Below are 19,607 nucleotides of genomic sequence, written 5' to 3'. Positions count from 1 at the left end.
TAGTCCAAGTGCCCTTTCTTTCCTGCTATTTTCTTCGGTTAGTAGAGATAGCCCAAGTGACCTTTCTTTACCACCAAAATTCAGACTTCTGCCAATCCCTAGGAGGAAGTGACAGTCGGATGAGTTAGGTTAGTGGAGGTGGCCCAAGTGCCTTTTCTTTCCCACTATTTTCTTAGGTTGGTAGAGGTAGCCCAAGTGACCCATTTTCCCACCTTTTTCATAGCTTAGTAGAGGTAACTGTGGTGTATTGCATTATTCTGATGAAATTTGAACTTCCTGCCTTTTTCTTGGGGAGGGGAGGAGGGGTTAGGTTTGTGGAGGTAGCCCAATTGACCTATCTTTCACCATCTTGGATGACTTCATAACTGCCATCGTGGATGACATCATGTGCTGTTGCCAAGTCTACACGCCGCCATCTTGGATACATCTGGCAACAATGCAGAGTGCGCCAGTACTGCCTTTGTCCCAATCATGGAGGTAAGAATAAGGGGAGATGGCGCTACGTATCCCAGCTGTACTACGTTTTGAAGCCATGGGGGCGTGGCTCGCTGCCATGACACTCTGACCAAAACATTGCCAGTGTGCTATAGCGCTGCATGTATTAAAGTCGCTAATTGCACCATATATGCATGTAACGTCATCAGATAGGTTGTTTCAAAGCTTTTGTTTAAAATAAAACCTCATAAAGGCGAAATTCTGCGTTTCTTCCGATTCAAAATAGTTTTGGTAGGACTGAAATGGCTACCCTCGGCTTCACATAGCTTCGCAGCTGTGACGTCACGGCGTCTCCCTCTATTCTTACCTCCATGGTCCCAATACTGTCAGAATGTGCCACTTTGCAAACAAAACAGAACAGTTTTTATTTGCTTTCTGACTAGCACATCCAATCTCTCATGTAAGTTTAATTCGTTAGTTTATGTTTATATGTGAAAACGACTTTCTACAGAATCTGGGCTTATTTTCCTTCATATATGTTTTCATTTAAGACAAAAAACTATTGTTCATATGCTGAACTTCGCTACTTCCTTTCATAATTCAACAGTCTCTGTCAGAGTTGTTTGGCCCCTCACTAATATTGTTAGAATACATTTTACTTTCGCTTTATGTTCCACTTGTACAAGGTGCTGCAACATCAGAAGCCTGTAACATTTTTTCGACTTATCTTTGTCCTGAAGAAGAGGTCTCTGGGCCGATAGGACTTCCTATGCATTTCTGCTCAGTTTGTTTTGGAGACGATGTGGCTGAACTGGAAGACCTGCTGTCTGTTCAATTGCTGTATCACTTGTGGAAAACGTAACTCCATCGGAAAAATTTGCGTATTTTGTGAATCTTCTGTGGTATAACTATCATCCTTACAATCAACTACAGCTTCTTATTTTGTACTTGATTTTCTGTATATTCGGCAAAATCATTCTGAACATTAAAAAACTCTGACAGTGCACATGTTTTAGATATAGCAACATGTGTGTTTCCCTCCTTTCCATCTCTTGCTTTACGCGTTGCACTTCCAGAAGAGTAGTGGCGTCCAGTATCTCTCTGTCTGCTTCTCATGGTGGTTATCTCGATCAAATAAATTACAAAGTAAAATGGATCACTGCCATTTAATCTGACTGCGCATATATGAGAGTTTTTCGCCCATACAGCTTCTGCAAATGATACGTACCTTGTAAGCAAAAGCGAGAATTTGCTCACTAGCACTATACGAGAGAGGGATGAAACCGACATTCACCTCCAAGAGTTCAGACTACTACAGCTTCCCACCTGTCGAGGTCTATTGAATCTCTGGCCATAGACATTATGTAGGCAGAAGAAGGAAACGAGATAAGAGTGAGCTCTCAGCTGTTATATACCCATCAACACAAACTCGGGCACATCTTTAAATTATTCGTAATTAGCGCTCTCAAAAAAACATCATCCACTTGGCTTCATGTTTTATATTTGATAAGGGAAGAACACTGGTAACATGTCGGCTCCCACAAACGATCTAACTTGAGAATGTAGGCAATATACTGAAAGTATGCAGTTAAGACCTGAGTATAATCGTGCACACTGATTATTCGCCACGCGCTCTGCCACACTGCAGCCATTTTAAGCCTAAGCGCGAAGTACATATGTAACCTCGACTTACTGGCTACCCAGCGGCTACAGTGCCGCAGTTCCTGGATTTGAATGGACAGACAGTCAAATTGAAACGGTTGAATGTAAAATAGCGAGTGCTAATAAAGACATGACTGACTAAAAACATTATTTTCCGGCTATTTCACATGCAAACTAAAGTGTATGGACTTTTCTTTGCACTCTAATTTATACGTTTTAGTTTCGTTGCAGATACCATAGCCAACTTACCAAATGAAGATGCAAATAATGGACTGACTTCCGATAATTCTTTACAACCTCCAGTGGTGGTAAGGACAATGGACGCTAAAATGAAGAAGTAAGTGATTATGAAGACTGTTCTGATGATTTAAAATCATCAGCAATAGCTCGAGATGATAGCGAAGGAGTATGCGAAAGGTCTGTCACTTTCTGAAAGACTAAAAAGAAGAGAATCTTTCAGAGCTTTTAAGGGTAGGCAGCGATTTACGCGTGTGCAAATGTTTTCAAAGGTCGGCATAATCGATCTACATAAATTTAGTATCGTATGCTACAATAACGTGACGGTACGCGACGTTAAGGTATTGAGCAATGGGGCATAATACAAGTGGGCCCAATTTTTTTAAAAAAATAATCAGTCACATGGGTGTACGTATTCATTAAGAGTTCTACTGTTGTGCGAAAGGTAACCCATCTTAACAAAACAACTAGGTATCGTTACGAAACAGTCATGTTTACTGTGTATGAAGAATGTTTCAGCAACAGTTTTCGATATACAGAATATTTTCATTTTAGAAACCATGTATGGTCCTCCTCCTATCAAAAAGGGCAAAAGACGACACACTCTTGCAGTCTTGTGCGTCATTAATACTATATAAAGCTACACAAAATGCCAACGGCATCTGCAGATCGACTCTTGCTGTCGCCTCTGTTTCTACTTTTAAAAGAAGTGACGTGCATACTAGGGCACGAGATGAAGAAAGTTTGTTTTATGGGGATCATATTTTAGCAGACAGGTCATTTTATAGACAAGGAATACTGACGGATGTCGCGAGAAGACGTGTTTTCTAAAATCGTACAAGATTACAGTAGATTAGTTGTCATTCTGTAATAGTTTTTAGGTCACAAAACCTTGTCAGTGAATAAAGAACACGGAATTGAACAGTCTGCCGTTACCGGAATAAAACCAGTTGGAAGAAGATTGCGTACTGGTTTAGAGTTGCCCCCAATCTGGCTTTCTCCGGATTTGTCTTTGTATTGACCTTATTCAAGACTGCCCATATCCGGGAGGGACTGTCTGAGATAACCCCGGACTTGTTTCTGTTGTCGGAGAAATTGGAATGATTGAAAACAACACATTCATAAACACTCTTTGTTAAAAATTTACTAAATGCTGACAGTTGTGTGCGTAGCTTCGTTCAACGAACATTAAAAAAAGGTCTGTAGCTGGTGCCAGTAATGTACATTTTTATACTGCTATTAGTTTTCACTCGTAACTTCGTCCGCACATAAAGGACGCCGGTGGTTTGCCATCCTGTCGGCACATTTGATTGTTTGTAGCAAGCGACAATGTCCTGTAGTGTGTAATAGCACAAGCTTTTATGGCAAAACTGCGATAACTTTGATTCTACCCGGTGTGCCAGAATGAAGTTGCATCACATTTTAAGTTAGACCTGCAAAAGTACAACTGAAAATCGCATCCAATTCTGTGCATTAGTTTTTGCATGATGCCCGTACAGACATACATACAAAAATTCTAAAAATAATGTTTTCGCTTCGATAGCTGTTATAAAAAACACCATCATGTCCAGTTTTCTTATATATCTCCTACATACAGACCTCTTCAAGTTACAATTTTATTATAATTGTAAATTCACAATGCAGTGGAAACCACCGAGCATATCATTTAAAGAGTATCGGCCTATATGCAGCAAAGCTATGTCCAATATTGAATGATTTTCGCTGCCAATGTCTTGAGTAGCTGGATGGACGTCACTCCAGATCACCATCCTTTGTAAAATTGTTAGAGGTAACATTAAGGGAACACTTCTTTTGAATAGTAAAGCTTACAACATTAATGTGAATACAGATTCAAGAGCTACACCGTTCTTCAACGGTATGGATCTGTAACTTGAAAATTATTAACCTGTTATTAAAATAATTGTTTAACCAATTACCTGTGTTCGTGCTTCACGCTTTGCCATTGAGAGGATACAGTGGGGTGGGTACTGTAACGTGCTAATGCTTAAAATGTACGCCACAGATGGTCAAAGCTGCGCACTATGAAAATTTTGACTCAAAACCGATTGCAAGGTTGTTATTTCACCAATGTTCTGTTTTCCTCTTTAAAATAGGACTTCAAGTCGACGACGTTCCATTGTGGTACTAAAAACTCTCCACTATATACCAGAACGAATGGTGAACAAATTCTGAGCGCTAAATAAATATCTACCATATTCGAAATCATCCAAATAAAAACTACAGTGTTTTTTTGTGATATCAAACACAAATAGCAGATTCCTATGTAGTTACATACCGAGAACCGACATACTTTTATGTTGTTATACTTTGGGGTATATATGAACAAAGTAGGACCTTACCTTATGCTTCAGTCACCAACTTTGGAATAACAATATAAAAGCGATGTCACCCACTTAATGATCCTCTACTTTTCAAAAGAAGTTGACACTTGGCCTCCAAGCACCGATTGTTAGGAGTCCGTACCTCTCGAGACTTGTGTCGACTGCCTTTTTGAATCGAATTGTTGTGCTGTGTGGCGTTGGTTGCATACAAGGGGTTTGATGAATGAACTAAGTGTCACTAAGAAGCTATTGCTGGCCGCCAAGGTTAGCTCCGACACACCAATAACCCTGTTCTTCATCATGACGCCAGAAGCATTATTAATCAGTTGGCAGAATGTTCCGAACTTAACCAAATGGTGAGATAATTCACCTCTTTCACTAGTCTACTTGCATAAAATAAATCCTATATTTGAAATGACTGCCCAAGAAAGAAAAAAGAAGGAAAAGACCCCTCTAACTTGACAAGCGTTTTCGCACCCAGGCGCGGCCCCTCCCCGCCCCCCAAGTCCGGGCCCCCAAGCATTTGCTAACTCCTTCTGCGTCGCTAATCCTGCACTGCCTGCGCCCCCACAACAGGATCACGCACAGCCACCGGCGGAGGACCTAACGATGGCACCTCCAGTACCACCTACTCAGCAAGCCTCAGCCAGTACCGACCTCACGAACAGGCAGACAGCTGCATCAATGAAGACATTTAGACAAGTACGAGCTAGACAGTATCACCAGAGACGACCTACAGCACACCGCAACACAACTTCAGCTCTCCAAGCCAATATGTCCGTATAATGTATATAAATAAATATTGTGTATATGAATCGGTAACGCTGACAGTCTTTGCACACCATGAATGTCGTTTTCGTTGACCAGTTCCTACACACTCAAAAGTAAAAGTTCGCACGGAATTTATGGCATTTCCAACAGAGTACTAATTCTCCGTCTCCAAAGTTCTCAGTCTTCTTTCTTCCACTCCAGGAAATGATTCAACTTTGCGAATACCTTGTTTCCTGAAAATGTATTTTTTTTTTTTTTTTTTTAAATCAGTATCCGTGAAAAATTTCGGTGAGCTAATGTTGGCACCTCTGACAGATTCTACAAAGCAAGGAGGTTCGAATTTCTAAACTCCTTGCATCAAAGTGACAATCGGTATTTGTTTTGTTATGGTGGAATGTCAGATGATACAATGCCGTTGGGCATAAAGCCTGAGTGCTATAAGTGTAATGTAACTGAAAGTAAACTTTGGAAACAGACAGCCGATGGCTTCGTGTGTGCCGACTGTTGTGATTTGGTAACTAAGACCTCTTGCCCTCCCAAGAATGAAGACATTGCTTCACAGTCGTCGAAGTCCCAAGAAACAGCGCCACGTATTGCAACTCGTAAGAGTACAAGAAGTACGCGGAATTACAAAACAAGATTAAATCCATACGCTCTTCCGAAGCCTCTTACTCCAAAGGGTAAAGGGAGACGTGTTATCTTCAAGAAAACCGTGAGTAACTTATCTTTCTCACAGACAATTTGTTGATTCCAGTAGTGCAGTGTTAAAATGTTCTGTACATAAATTTACACAAATTAGGTCCATATTACGAAGCGATCCCACGTACATGTAATATTCCCAGAACGTCAGTATTTTGTTCATAAAATAGATTTGTCTGAATGTTGTAAATTTCCTCCATCTGGTATTGGTAGCAAGCACAAAGTGAAAAAGTGGAAAAGCTGTAATAGAATAGCCGCTAAAACAGCGTGAATTGTTTGTGCTGAAGTGACTTAATTTTTTTTAATAGGGAGGACACAGAAAGATAACTTGGATGGGGAGTCATAGTCAGGTGTAGAAGTAACTTCAAGTGTGTCACAGGGAAGTGTGTTGGGACCTGTAGTGCTCATGTTGTGTATTAAATGAAGTACTATCTGAAAGAAGTGACGCAAATATTCAGTGAGACCGTGTTACTATTTCAAAGCGGTGCAAAGATCGTTAATTTCCCTGAAATGTTCATATATGTAAGTTATGCCCTTCACAAAACGAATAAAGAAGGAAAAAAGTATCGTACGATCATATCAATGAGTGTCAGTTGGAATCGGCCAACTCGTACAAACACCTCCTTAAATGCTTCTATGCATCCTCTAATTACTCTTGACTTGTCTGTGTGCTCTACTCATGCAGTTGTTGTATATTCATAGAGCTGTCATTCTTGAAGCTTTCTTTCAGCATCTAATGGCACTGTCCCATGGGTCAAACAAATTTGTAACCACTCAAGCTGCTCTTCATTGTATATGGTCACTATTCCATGTTTGCTGTATTTGGTATGGGTCCCAAACATTTGAGCAATATTCTAGAACTGCTCAAAGTGCTTTGTAAGCAGTTTATTGTAGATGGATTGCGTTTATCTAATATGCACCAAAGAAGCGAAATGAATTATCTCCTCATTTTCAAAAATTCATATCTTTGGTCACAGTCAGATATCAATGTTGAAATTTTTACGGTACGTTGCTATCATATAGGCGTACAAACTGTGCAAAAATCATATTTTTTATGTTCAGTCCCAGGTGAAATAACTAACCCCAAACTTTACAAAAAATGAAAATTTTCAAATTTCAAAAATTCATGAAAAATTAAGGAAACATTTGTAAGTGTTCTTGCTCTATATGACGCTAGTAGTGTATGATATATAACTATAGGAAAAAATAGACTCTCATAAATAGCTCCTTGTTTGTTATTTTTGGGCCTGAAAAGTGAATTTTTGAAAATTTGAATACCAAACTTTGGAGGTATATACACTGAAGGTATCACAAAAATACAGTGATAACAAGTCTTGTTTTATAAAATAAATGAATTGTTCCTATGGAATACCTTCCAAAGCTATGCATCAAGATATTCATATCATACTGAGTAAGTAGATCTCCCATCTGAAAAGCACTTATGGTATCGGTGGCTCTTCTGTTGTGTGCTGATGTTGGCAATTCAATGATATCATTTGTAGTGAATCGGATGGTAGTATATGACAACAGTGAGAATCACTGATTCTGTTTATGGGGGTGTGGCCATAGATAATAATTGATTACATTTATTTTCAATATGGAGAGTGGCAGGATATCTTTAAGTGATCTAGTGAGTAGAAATATTGAAGGAACTTGCAGTATGCTGCAGGTAAAAAATAGGTCCACAACTTGTCTTGTAATTGAAACAAATAGTTGTAGCTTCGTCATAAGTTGTATTGAGAACTATATATTTTTTATTCCTTGAATGTAACTGGTTTCTGACACCTGTGCTTATTTTGAAATCATAGAAATAGAGGCAACAGCCCATATACAGTAATTGCCTCTGCAGTAAGTGAAGCAGTAAATGGGTGACTTAACAACAGCCTGTTGTTAAGTTGGCCACATAATGCTTAGGTTATTGCAGGAGCGGTTTCTGTACATGGGGTATCACCTGTACGGATGGTTTGAAACTGGACCCAGGTGTCTGAAACTAGTCACCACAAAAAAATAAAAAAAAAAAAATAGGTACTTCTAAATGTAACCTATGATGAAGCTACAACAATTTATTTCAAGAAATTGTAATGTTATTTATCTTACTGATTTCCATATTTCTTTAGTGACTACAAAAGCAAATAAAGCAAAGGAACAAACCAGTTCTATAAATGACTAAATCACAGCGGTCAGTTTGCAACAAATGAACAAAATTACACAACAAGGTAACGTGCATGAATGTCTGGGCTGCATTGATTTTGAAAAATCACCATTCCAATGTAATCGGCATTAACTACCCCAGAGAATCTAGGCATTGGTTCAGTCAGTGACAGTACATTGAAGAATACAGACATAATGCTCCCACTGCCATTAGAATTAATGAAAAAAAAGGGGAATTACAGATCTGTAAGAGAAGTCAGACAAGGAGCTTCTGTATCACCAAGACTATTGTCAGCTATTGGAGAGGAAGTTTTCATGACGTTAAACTGGGAAAACAAAAGGAGGAGGAATCCAGAAACCACAGTACCTTGTCACATTCTCCATCCCCCAGAGGCTCACAACTCTTTTGTATCTCCTTGGCTGCCATGGGGCCCCAGCCTTCACAGCATTACTTCCTTTCCGTGGTGCATGCTTATACTTTCACTATCCATTTTCCTCTCTGCCTGTCCATTGGATGGTTTTCTTGGTGCTGAACCTGCTTGGACCTGGCTTATGATTGGGCCTCAAGTTTCCACTTCTGGCATATTCTACAACTTTTCATTACATAAACACAGGGTCCCCATTGTTGGGTTTGACCTGTCACCAATTTTCAAAATGCTCCATGAGTGCGAATTGTGCAGGATATGTCGCCCAGTGTGGTGTGTGCTTTCCTTTGTGTCTTCCCATCTGTGAACCCTTCCCTTTAATATGGTAGTACACCCAAAACCTAGCATGGTAGCCATCCCATTATGGGGGGCCATAAAGTACCTGCACGGTGGTAGCGCCCTGACCATTGTTTGCTGAACTGATAACTCCCCACGTATGTCAGTTAGTATGTACCCGCTGTGACTGGGACACGGGGACTCTGAGTGATGGATATGGATTACTGGCCAGATAGTCTTCAGCTCCAGATCTACTATATTTCCGAACTGGGACAAAAACTTGAGAGTTGCTATTTGGACATGCAAGCTATCAGCTTGTTGATTTACAGAATATCTAATAATAAATCAATATCTAAATATACAGGTCTAAAATCAGCAGTATATTTGCAATGTGCAGCCAATATTTTTATAGGCAGGACATCGATATTTTTGCCGCCGATATGTCAATATTTATTTTTTTTTTTTTATTTTTTTATTTTTTTTTTTTTTCTTCAATATATTGAGAGTCGGTAATTATAATTTTTTGAAAATTGATGTATTGGATTCTTGATATTTTAAAAAAAATCAGCAGTCCTAGTGCTGACTGGGATGCTTTTGCCTCTGCTGTTGACCTTAGCTCCCTGCCATATGGAGATATCGATGAGGACGTCCAGACTACAACTACAGCCATTGTTTCAGCAGCTGATTTAGTGATCCCCTGTTCCTTGGGTCAGCACTGCTGAAAGCCCATCTGGGCAGGCATCCACAGGAGTGACACTGACGGAGGGACAGGAAGATCAGGTAGTTGTCTGTACAACACAGGCCATCGTGGACCCTCCAGTGGATGGACGGGAGAAGACAAGGGCTGCAAATATAAATGTCAGTGGCCGAAAAGGTTCTGTGCATGGCACTGAAGTGTGTGAAGAGGCAAAGGTCAAATTGTGCCAGTAAATTTCGTGATATTACCGTCTGCAAAGTGTGTCTCCCTCCTGATGGTGAAGAGTCTCAGACCATACTGTTTACATTGGTTTCTCAGTCCCCCCCCTCCCCGTCCCCCCCATCTTTCTTGGTATGATTTCAATGCCCCTAGCCCTTTGTGGGGTGAAAACAAGGTCACTGACCACCGTTGTAGTTCTCGGAAATCGCAAAGGCCATTTGAGATTGTAGGCAGGCTCTCCAATGCCATAAGTGACACCCATCGGTGGAGCACTACATTCCCTTTAAGGGACTGCGTGGTTGGGTCCACAACCTAATAAATAGACAGAAGTGTGAATGCTGGGAATGGACCGTGTACCTCTCCTTCACAAGTTTGGGTTAAGATCAGACATCTCTGTGGATACCGGACACCTGCAAGGTATACCTGGTAGTACCGTGAATGGTGCTGACTACGCCAACCCAGACACTGCCACCAAACATTTTGCTGTGCACTATGCTCAAGCCTCATTGTCTGAGCGTTATCAATCCGTCTTTCATGTCCTAAAACAGCAGGTGGAGTGAAAGAAATTATCTTTTACTACACACCACCCGTAGTCATATAATACTTTATGGAGTCATATAATACTTTATTCAGTGAGTGGGAATTCGTCAGTGTCCTAGCCCACTGCCCTGATACGTACCCACGGCCAGACCACATCCACAACCAAATGATCAGGCATGTACCTGTGGACTGTCAGCATAATATCCTTGCCATCTTTATCTGCATCTGAAATGAGGGCAAGTTCCCTTCACAATGGCTAGAAAGTGTCATTGTCACAGTAATAAATCTGTTCAGCACTCTATAGAGATAGTTATTGTCCAATAAGTCTCACCAGTGATTTCTGTTAGTTGCTTGAATGGATGGTGAGTGAGTAGCTGTGTTGGCTCCTAGACTCTTGTGGCCTCCTGGCTCCATCCCTCATCCCTGAGTGGTTTTCGCCAAGGCTGTTCCACTATAGATAATCTGTTTTACTTGGAGTCTGCCATGCGAACAGCTTTTGCCTAACATCAACACCTCTTTTTTGACCTGCAAAACACTTATGACACCACATGGCGACGCCATATCTGTGCTACCTTACAAGAGTGGGGTGTCCAGGATCCACTCCCTATTTACATCCAGAACTTCCTGTCATGCCTAATGTTGCGGTTTTGAGTTGGTGTTTCCCACAGTACCCGTCATATTCAAGAGAATGGGGTTCCAAGGATTCTGTACTGAGTGTGTCTCTCTTTCTAGTAGCCATCAATAGTGTAGCAGCAGCTGTGGCATCCTTGGTATCACCCTGCATACGCTGATGACTTTTGGCTCTATTATTGCTCCTCTAATGTGGGTGTCGCTGAATGTTGACTGCATGGTACCATATGAAAAGCACAGGCAAGGGCCTTCATCCATGGCTTTCAATTTTCCGCTGTCAAGACACGCGTTATACACTTCTGTCAATGTCGTACCATTCAACCACAACCAGAACTTTACCTTGATAACCAACTGCTCAATGTGTGGGAGACTTATCGCTTTTTAGAACTGGCCTTGATTGGCGTGAATTCCCCATCCTCCCCAGCTCAAGTGAAAGTGCTGGCTGCATCTTAATGCACTTCGCTGCCTGAGTAATACCAGCTGGCGTGCAGATTGCACTACCCTTCTGCAGCTTTACAAACCTCTGATACAATCCCACCTCAACTATGGAAGTCTGGTATCGCCCTCAGCATTGCGGATACCGGATCTGATACACCACTGTGGGGTTTGACTTTTGACAGGAGCTACTCGAACTAGCTCTGTGAACAGCATACTCGTGGAGTCTGCAGTCCCTCCATAGCGGATCAGGTGCCAACAACAGCTTGTCAGTTATGCTACCCACATTCACAGCTCCCCTAAGCATCCAAACTACTGTCTCGTCTTTCCAAACACGATAATCCATCTCCTGCAATGGCGGCCCCAATCAGGAATTATTATCGCAGCCTGCATGTGATCTATCATCTGTGAACTTCAATTGTTTCTCCTTCCGCCTCTCCTCTGGAACCACTGCCATACACCCCCATGGTGCATCCCTCGGCTAAAGCTTCATCTTGACTAACCACAAATTCCAAAAGACTCGATTCATCCTAAGGCCCTCCGCCACCAATTTTTCTCCATCCTAGGTGCATTCCAGGGTGCAGAAGTAGTCTAAGCTGATGGCTCAATAGTTGCTGGCTATGTAGGCTTTACTTATACTCATGTGGGACATACTGAACTGCTCTCCTTGCCAGATGGCTGTAGTGTTGTCACTGCAGAGTTGGTAGCCCTCTCTCATGCTCTTGAGCATATCCGTTCCTGCACTGGTGTGTCCTTTATCTTCTGCACCAAATCCTTGAGCATTTTGCAAGCAAGGATGCTACACTCGCCATCCTTTTGGTCATAGCTATCTAGAATTCCCTGTATGCTATTGAACAGTGTGGACACTCAATGACCTTCGTCTGGACCCCTGGCCACATCGGGATCCCGGGGAATGAACTCACTGATAGTCTGGCCAAACTGGCTACCGGTAAAATGACTATTGAGATCGGTATTCAAGAAACAGACCTGTGATGGGTATTACGCCATCAAGTTTTAGGTGTCTGGAGTATGGAATGGTTTACTCTGACTTCACCAAACAAACCATGGGTGATAAAGGAGACTCTGAATCTGAGACGATGCCCCAGCAGCTGACTTAGTTTTACGTTTTGTTCATGAAGCAGGTTTTTACCATTTTATTTCAAAGTGGGCCACTTAACCTTATCGGCCCATTGAGGGGTTGGCAGAACACACTGTTTCCTCCTCTGCCCAGAGCAAGCTGCAGCTGTGTGGGCTTGGTGGTCCAGCCTGATCCTCGCCCTACCTGTCCTTTTTTTCCCCTAAGGTAAGTCTTTCCGCTCCCGGGATTGGAATGACTCCTTACCCTCTCCTTTAAAACCCACTTCCTTTCGTCTTCCCCTCTCCTTCCCTCTTTCCTGATGAGGCAACAGTTTGTTGCGAAAGCTTGAATTTTGTGTGTATGTTTGTGTTTGTTTGTGTGTCTATCGACCTGCCAGCGCTTTTGTTCGGTAAGTCACCTCATCTTTGTTTTATATATATATATATATATATATATATATCTAAAAAGAAAGATGATGAAACTTACCAAACAAAAGCGGTGGCAGGTCGATAGACACACAAACAAACACAAACATACACACAAAATTCTAGCTTTCGCAACCAATGGTTGCCTCGTCAGGAAAGAGGGAAGGAGAAGGAAAGACAAAAGGATATGGGTTTTAGGGAGAGGGTAAGGAGTCATTCCAATCCCGGGAGCGGAAAGACTTACCTTAGGGGGAAAAAAGGACAGGTATACACTCGCACACACACACATATCCATCCACACATACACAGACACAAGCAGACATTTGTAAAGGCAAAGAGTTTGGGCATTTTTTGGGCAGAGATGTCAGTCGGGGCGGATGTACAGAGGCAAAGATGAAGTTGAAAGACAGGTGAGGTATGAGCGGCGGCAAATTGAAATTAGAAATTAGCGGAGATTGAGGCCTGGCGGATAGCGAGAAGAAAGGATATGCTGAAGGGCAAGTGTATATATATATATATATGATGGCTCCATATGTGTGTCTGTGGTTTTTGTAAATTGTTAAATCATGTTTGCAGTGACCATACCAAATATGAATTCAGTTTCTATATAGGTACATTGCGTAATTAATGCTATAAAAATATGTTTTCAGAGCCTGCCTTAATTATTAATTAGCAATCATTTTGTAAACATGTTTTTAGAATTATGAGAAAGAGTACTTATATCCTATTTTAAGATATATGCAATTGCCTGTCTGTCAAGATACGTTGTTGTACATATATATATATTATATGTACCTTGACAGACAGGCAATTGCATATATCTTAAAATAGGATATAAGTACTCTTTCTCATGAATTGGCTGGTACATAACAGACTAAAAGACTGATGCACCAGCAAGTTAAAATTAAAACCGTTATATTCAGCTATTCACCACATACATCTGTCTTATGGCACTCACAGCAGAGTGCATCATTGCAGCCAGGGCACCGCTAGACTGAAAGGTCGTGACTGGTAAAGGACAGGCATTGACAATTGGACTGACAGTTGTCTAGTGTAACATGTATTTGTTATTTAAAATCGGCTGTGTCGTTACATCACAGAGTGCTAGCTGAAACATATAGGAAATAATTCTAAAAACATGTTTACAAAATGATTGCTAATTAATAATTAAGGCAGGCTCTGAAAACATATTTTTATAGTATTAATTACGCAATGTACCTATATAGAAACTGAATTCATATTTGGTATGGTCACTGCAAACATGATTTAATAATTTACAAAAACCGCAGACACACATATGGAGCCATCAAAATATATATTTAAAAATTTTAAAAATACTAAAGATCCAAGGTTAAAAATTGCAGTCTGGTCTTGAAAATGTCATTTAAGTAGCATTGTAAGCTGTGGTTACATCAAAGTAACGACAATGTACTCAAATGATAATTAAAAAAAATTATTATAAAATGTGGAAATGTAATTATCAGTTGGGCTTACACAAAGTCATTTGGGTAACCTGGGCTTCTACCAAGTCATTTAAGTAGCGGTGTAAGCTGTCATTCTGACAAAAGAAACAACAATTTACTCATATAGTAACATAGTAAAAATATAAATAAAAATAACTTTGAAAAATGCCAAGAGAGAAAAGTTATCAACGTGGCTTACATATGTCTTTTGGGTAACCATCCATGCTGCAGAAAAAAAACCTGAGTGGAAACCACATTAGCCAAATAGGAATAATTGTAGCAATAGTGGTAACACTTAATTTAGCATTGTTGCAGTAGATTGACAATGTGATCCACCTGCTACATAGCCCATCCGTACACTCAGTAGCAACTGTTGTGTAAGAGCACATGACCACCCTAACTTTTCCCCTCAGCATTTAGTTGCTGGGTACAGGCTTGGCGACCCCGGGGTCCCTGAGCTGGGGACTGGGAAGCGCCTCCAGTCCTCAATACCGTAAGCTCTGAGCGTGCTTCAACAACCACCATAAGGCGCGACAGTGGAATGTTGTATGGTACAGAGCCCGGGGATCTTGGCTGAACTGCCTGGGTCGCGAGGATGGTATAAACCTCTATAAAAAAAATTAAAAAAAGAAACCAATCCCAAGGTGTGCTACGCGCCGAGGAGATGCATGGCTGTTGAGGTAAAACAGTTGCTAACGGGTGACCTCTGGGGAACCTGCTGCCCCCCCCCCGGTTGTATTAGGCTTACCCGGGCAAGCAGGGCTCTGTCTGGGTGGACATTGCTTCCCCTAGCTGCTCGTGGGACCACCATGAAACGAAATACGAATAGTGCACAAGCACGAGTCTCTAAGAAAGGAAAGTTCAATGCTTTACAGTATGACCCCCAATCATTCCCTTCCCTGTCCACACCAGGGGAGGAACGGTGGTCTAAATTACCTGGTGAGACGTATTCTCCTCGATTTCTGGTTTGCAGGCGAACAGATGGGGACTCATTTCTGACCACAAAGCCTCAGTTTTTTGTGGAAAATTTAGAGGACAAGTTTGGAGAAGTTGGGGGCCTGTCTAAAATGAGGTCTGGAGCAGTGCTCATACAGACAGCATCCCCAGCACAGTCACGGGCATTGCTTGCTTTTAACAAGCTCGGTGATGTTGCAGTCTCCATTACACCTCATAAGAGCCTCAATATGATTCAGGGACTTATTTTTCATCGTGACATGTTGTTGCAGTCTGACGAAGAGCTTTATGCAAATTTGGAACGCCACGGTGTCCAGTTTGTACGATGTGTCTTTAGGGGACCTAAAGATAGTAGGGTCACCACCGATGCCTTCATCTTGGCTTTCGAGGGAGACACCCTGCCTGAGAAGGTCAAGGTGATGGTATATCAATGTGATGTTAAGCCTTACGTCCCTCCTCCCATGCATTGCTTTAAGTGCTGGTGGTTTGGGCATATGTCATCGAGATGTGACGCCAACCCTACCTGTCGGGATTGTGGACATGCCTCCCACCCCAACGTCCTGTGTTTGCCGCCCTCTGTTTGTGTCAACTGCGGACAGAAACATTCACCTTGCTCGTCAGACTGCGCAGTTTATCAAAAAGAACAGAAGATTATGGAGTATAAGACCTTGGACAGGCTCACTTACACAGGCTAAACACAAGTATGACCGACTTCCCCTTTGCGCATTTCATTGACGTTTGCTGCAGCAGCTTCGCTGTCGCTGTCCCTGGCGACGAGCCCCCAAGCTCAGACGCATTCTGTTGGCCCTCCAACCCAGCCATCTATTCCTGCCCCACAGGTCATTGGGAGAACACCTTCTTCCGTTGCTCCCCTGTTATCAACATCGGGAGTAACAACCCCTCCTTCTTTGGGGACTTCAGTCCCCACCTCTGAGCTGGAGAAGTGCCCGCCTTCTCCGGCTCCCCTCGCGCAGAAGGGATCGCTTGGTGCCCTCCCTTCCATGGTTACTGCCCCTCCAGATGTCAGCCAGTGGCTGAAAAAGCCACCACCTGAGGGCCGGAGGGCTTCCAGGTCTTCCTTGGTCCATGAGACTGGGTCGGTAAAGCCCACCCAGCCTGACAAACCGAGGGACAAATGGGACCCTACCAAAAAGAAGCAAAAGGAGAAGGACATAGAGACAGAAAAGGAGTTCACCACTGCACCTGAAGATGATGTGAAGCATCTAGCGTCCCCTCAGGAGCTAGATGTTGCTTGACCCGCAGCTCCTATGGAAGTTGATCAGGCTACTTCGCAATCTGTATCGGCGAGTGCTTCTAAAGCGTAACCTATCCCCCCCCCCCCTCCCCCCCAGGTTCTTTCATGTCTTCACAGTCGGATACCATTATCCTTCAATGGAATTGCCGTGGTTTTTCCACCACCTTGCTGAGTTGGAACAGCTTTTGTAATGCTTCCCTGCCACTTGTCTGGCCCTACAGCAAACCTGGTTTCCTGTTCGGCGGACCCCCTCCATCTATGGCTACCGGGGTTACTATAAGAACCACGTAGAATACGACAGGGTGTCTGGCGGTGTCTGTGTTTATATTCTTGCCACTGTTCCTAGTGCCCCAGTGCCATTTCACATGGCTCTCGAGGCTGTGGCTGTTAGAATTCGGGCAGGACTGGAGCTTACCATCTGTTCCCTCTACCTTCCCCCAGATGAGGTTGTCCCTCTTGCTGACCTAGCTGCCTTGTTTGCCCAGCTCCCCCCTCCGTTCCTCCTTTTGAGGGACTTTAATGCCCACCACCCTTTATGGGGTGGTGGGGCCCAGATCTCGGGCCAGGGTAGGAACGTTGAGGCTCTCTTGGCACAGCAGGACATTTGCCTCCTTAACATTGGTGCACCCACATATTTTAGCTTGACTCGTGGCACATACTCGGCCATTGATCTCTCTCTTAGTAGCCCAGGCCTTCTTCCATACCTCAGTTGGAGGGTCCACGACGACCCTAGTGGTAGCGACCACTTTCCTATCCTGGTTTCCCTTCTTCAATCCCAACCTCCTTACCAGCTGCCACGATCGTCTCTTCGTGGAGCTGATTGGGCAGACTACACCTCAGCTACTATGACCATTGCTCCTCTTCCTGGTGACATTGATTTGGCAGTGGACGAGGTCACTATTGCCATTGTTTCTGCTGCCAAGGCAACTGTCCCCTGCTCTCCAAGTATCCTAAGGCGTAAGTAAGTCCCTTGGTGGACACCAGAGATTGCAGAAGCTATCCGGGACCGCCGGTGAGCCCTGCAACGACACCGGCGTCATCCTTGCCTAGAGAATCTGGTTGCCTTTAAACGGCTGCGGGCCCGGGCTCGGCGGTTAGTCTGGCAGAGCAAACAGGACTGTTGGGAATGATATGTTGCCACCATAGGTTCTCGCACCTCCCCATCTCAGGTGTGGTCGTGGGTTTGGTGCATTTTTGGCTTTCGCCCTCATGCGTCTGTCCCTTGCCTTTCTCTTTGGGGTACCCTTTGTACTGACCCAATCACCATCGCCGAACATCTGGGAGAGTACTTCACTCATATTTCCGCAACAGCAGGCTACCACGCAGAATTCTGCGCCATTAAAGAGCAGGCTGAGCGCATGCAGTTGTTGTTTCACACGCACCATTGGGAACTATACAACGCCCCGTTTAGTGAATCTGAGTTCCAAAGTGCCCTTACAGCTTGCCCCAATACCTCTCCAGGTTCAGACCGAATTCACAACCAGTTTCTTCGCCATCTCTCGGCGCTCTGTCAGGGTGAATTACTCGCCCCGTTTAACCGCATCTGGACGAAGGGCGTTTTCCCAACTCGTTGGCAGGATAGCGTTACCATCCCAGTGCTGAAACCTGGTAAAGATTCGCTGATGGTTGATAGCTATCGTCCTATCAGCCTTACCAACGTTATATGCAAACTCCTGGAATGGATGGTGAGTTGGCGGCTCATGTGGATCCTCGAAGCTCGGGGCCTCCTAGCCCAGCAACAGGGGGGTCTTCCGTCAGCTCCGCTCAGCGATCGACAATTTAGCCTTGCTAGAGTCAGTTATTTGTACAGCTTTTACTCGGCGAGAACATCTAGTTGCTGTTTTCTTTGATCTTTGGAAGGCGTACGATACCACCTGGCACCATCATATCCTTGCTATGCTGCACGAATGGGGCTTACGGGGTCCACTTCCAATTTTTCTACAGAATTTCCTCTCCAATCACTCCTTTCGGGTTCGAGTTGGCACATATTTTAGCTCTGCTCATATTCGGGAGAACGGTGTCCCGCAGGGCTCGGTTCTCGGTGTTCCCCTCTTTTTGGTGGCGATTAATGGTCTTGCGGCTGCAGTGGGCTCATCGGTGTGTTCCTCTCTATGTGCCGATGACTTTTGTCTTTATTACAGTTCCCCAAGCATCAGTGTCGCTGAACGGCGGCTGCAGGGAGCTATCCGTAAGCCACATTTTTGGGCATCCAACCATGGTTTTCAGTTCTCAGCCTCGATGACCCGAGTGGTGCATTTCTGTCATCATCGCACGGTCCACCTCCATCCAGAGCTCTACCTTGCCAATGAACTCCTTCGTACTGAGGAGACGCATCATTTCCTTGGCATTCTGTTTGATGCTCAGCTCACGTGGACACCTCATCTTCGTGAGCTTAAACAACGGTGCTGGCGATACGTCAACATCCTTCGCTGCCTCAGCCACACCGTTTGGGGGGCTGCATGAACAACTCTCCTACAGCTCTTTAAGGGCTTAGTCCAGTCCCGTCTCGACTACGGGAGCGTGGTGTACGACTCAGCAGCACCTTCAACATTGCAGATCCTCGACCCGATTCTCCATTGTGGCGTCAGACTGGCGACAGGTGCCTTCCACACTAGTCCGGTGACTAGCCTTCTTGTAGAAGCTGGAATCCCTCCCCTACAATTCAGCCGACAACAGTTGCTTGTGTCATACATTGCCCGCATCCATGCCTCACCCGACCACCCAAACTGCAGGCTCCTTTTTCCATCTTCTGCACTCCCCTCCCCACGACGGCGGCCTAGGTCGGGTCTCCCGATCGCAGTCCGCGTTCGTTCCCTTCTCTTGTCACTTGAGTCCTTTCCCCTTCCTCCATCCTTCTGGCCGTCTTATTCTACCCCTTCTTGGTCCTTCCCTCACTTGCGGCTTTGCTTGCAT

General features: G+C 43.7%; 1 protein-coding gene across 6 annotated transcripts in view; it reads left to right on the top strand.

The window, feature by feature from the left end:
* Positions 1-5,762: 5,762 nt before the first annotated feature.
* LOC124795512 (GATA zinc finger domain-containing protein 1) overlaps positions 5,763-19,607 on the top strand; it is a 63,244-nt gene continuing 49,399 nt past the window's right edge. For 2 of the 6 annotated variants that reach the window (XR_007016713.1, XM_047259579.1), the window contains exon 1: positions 5,763-6,159. Coding sequence is in view for 2 of the 6 variants with exons in the window: in XM_047259579.1 (XP_047115535.1) it covers positions 5,842-6,159 (318 nt within the window). In the remaining 4 variants the exon portion in view is untranslated. The remainder of the gene's footprint in view (positions 6,160-19,607) is intronic. The other 4 variants (XR_007016714.1, XR_007016718.1, XR_007016717.1 and 1 more) reach the window with 3 other exon arrangements.

Source organism: Schistocerca piceifrons, chromosome 1 (genome assembly GCF_021461385.2).
Source record: "Schistocerca piceifrons isolate TAMUIC-IGC-003096 chromosome 1, iqSchPice1.1, whole genome shotgun sequence".
Taxonomy (NCBI): Eukaryota; Metazoa; Arthropoda; class Insecta; order Orthoptera; family Acrididae; genus Schistocerca; species Schistocerca piceifrons.
This window is presented reverse-complemented; position numbering and strand designations above follow the sequence as displayed.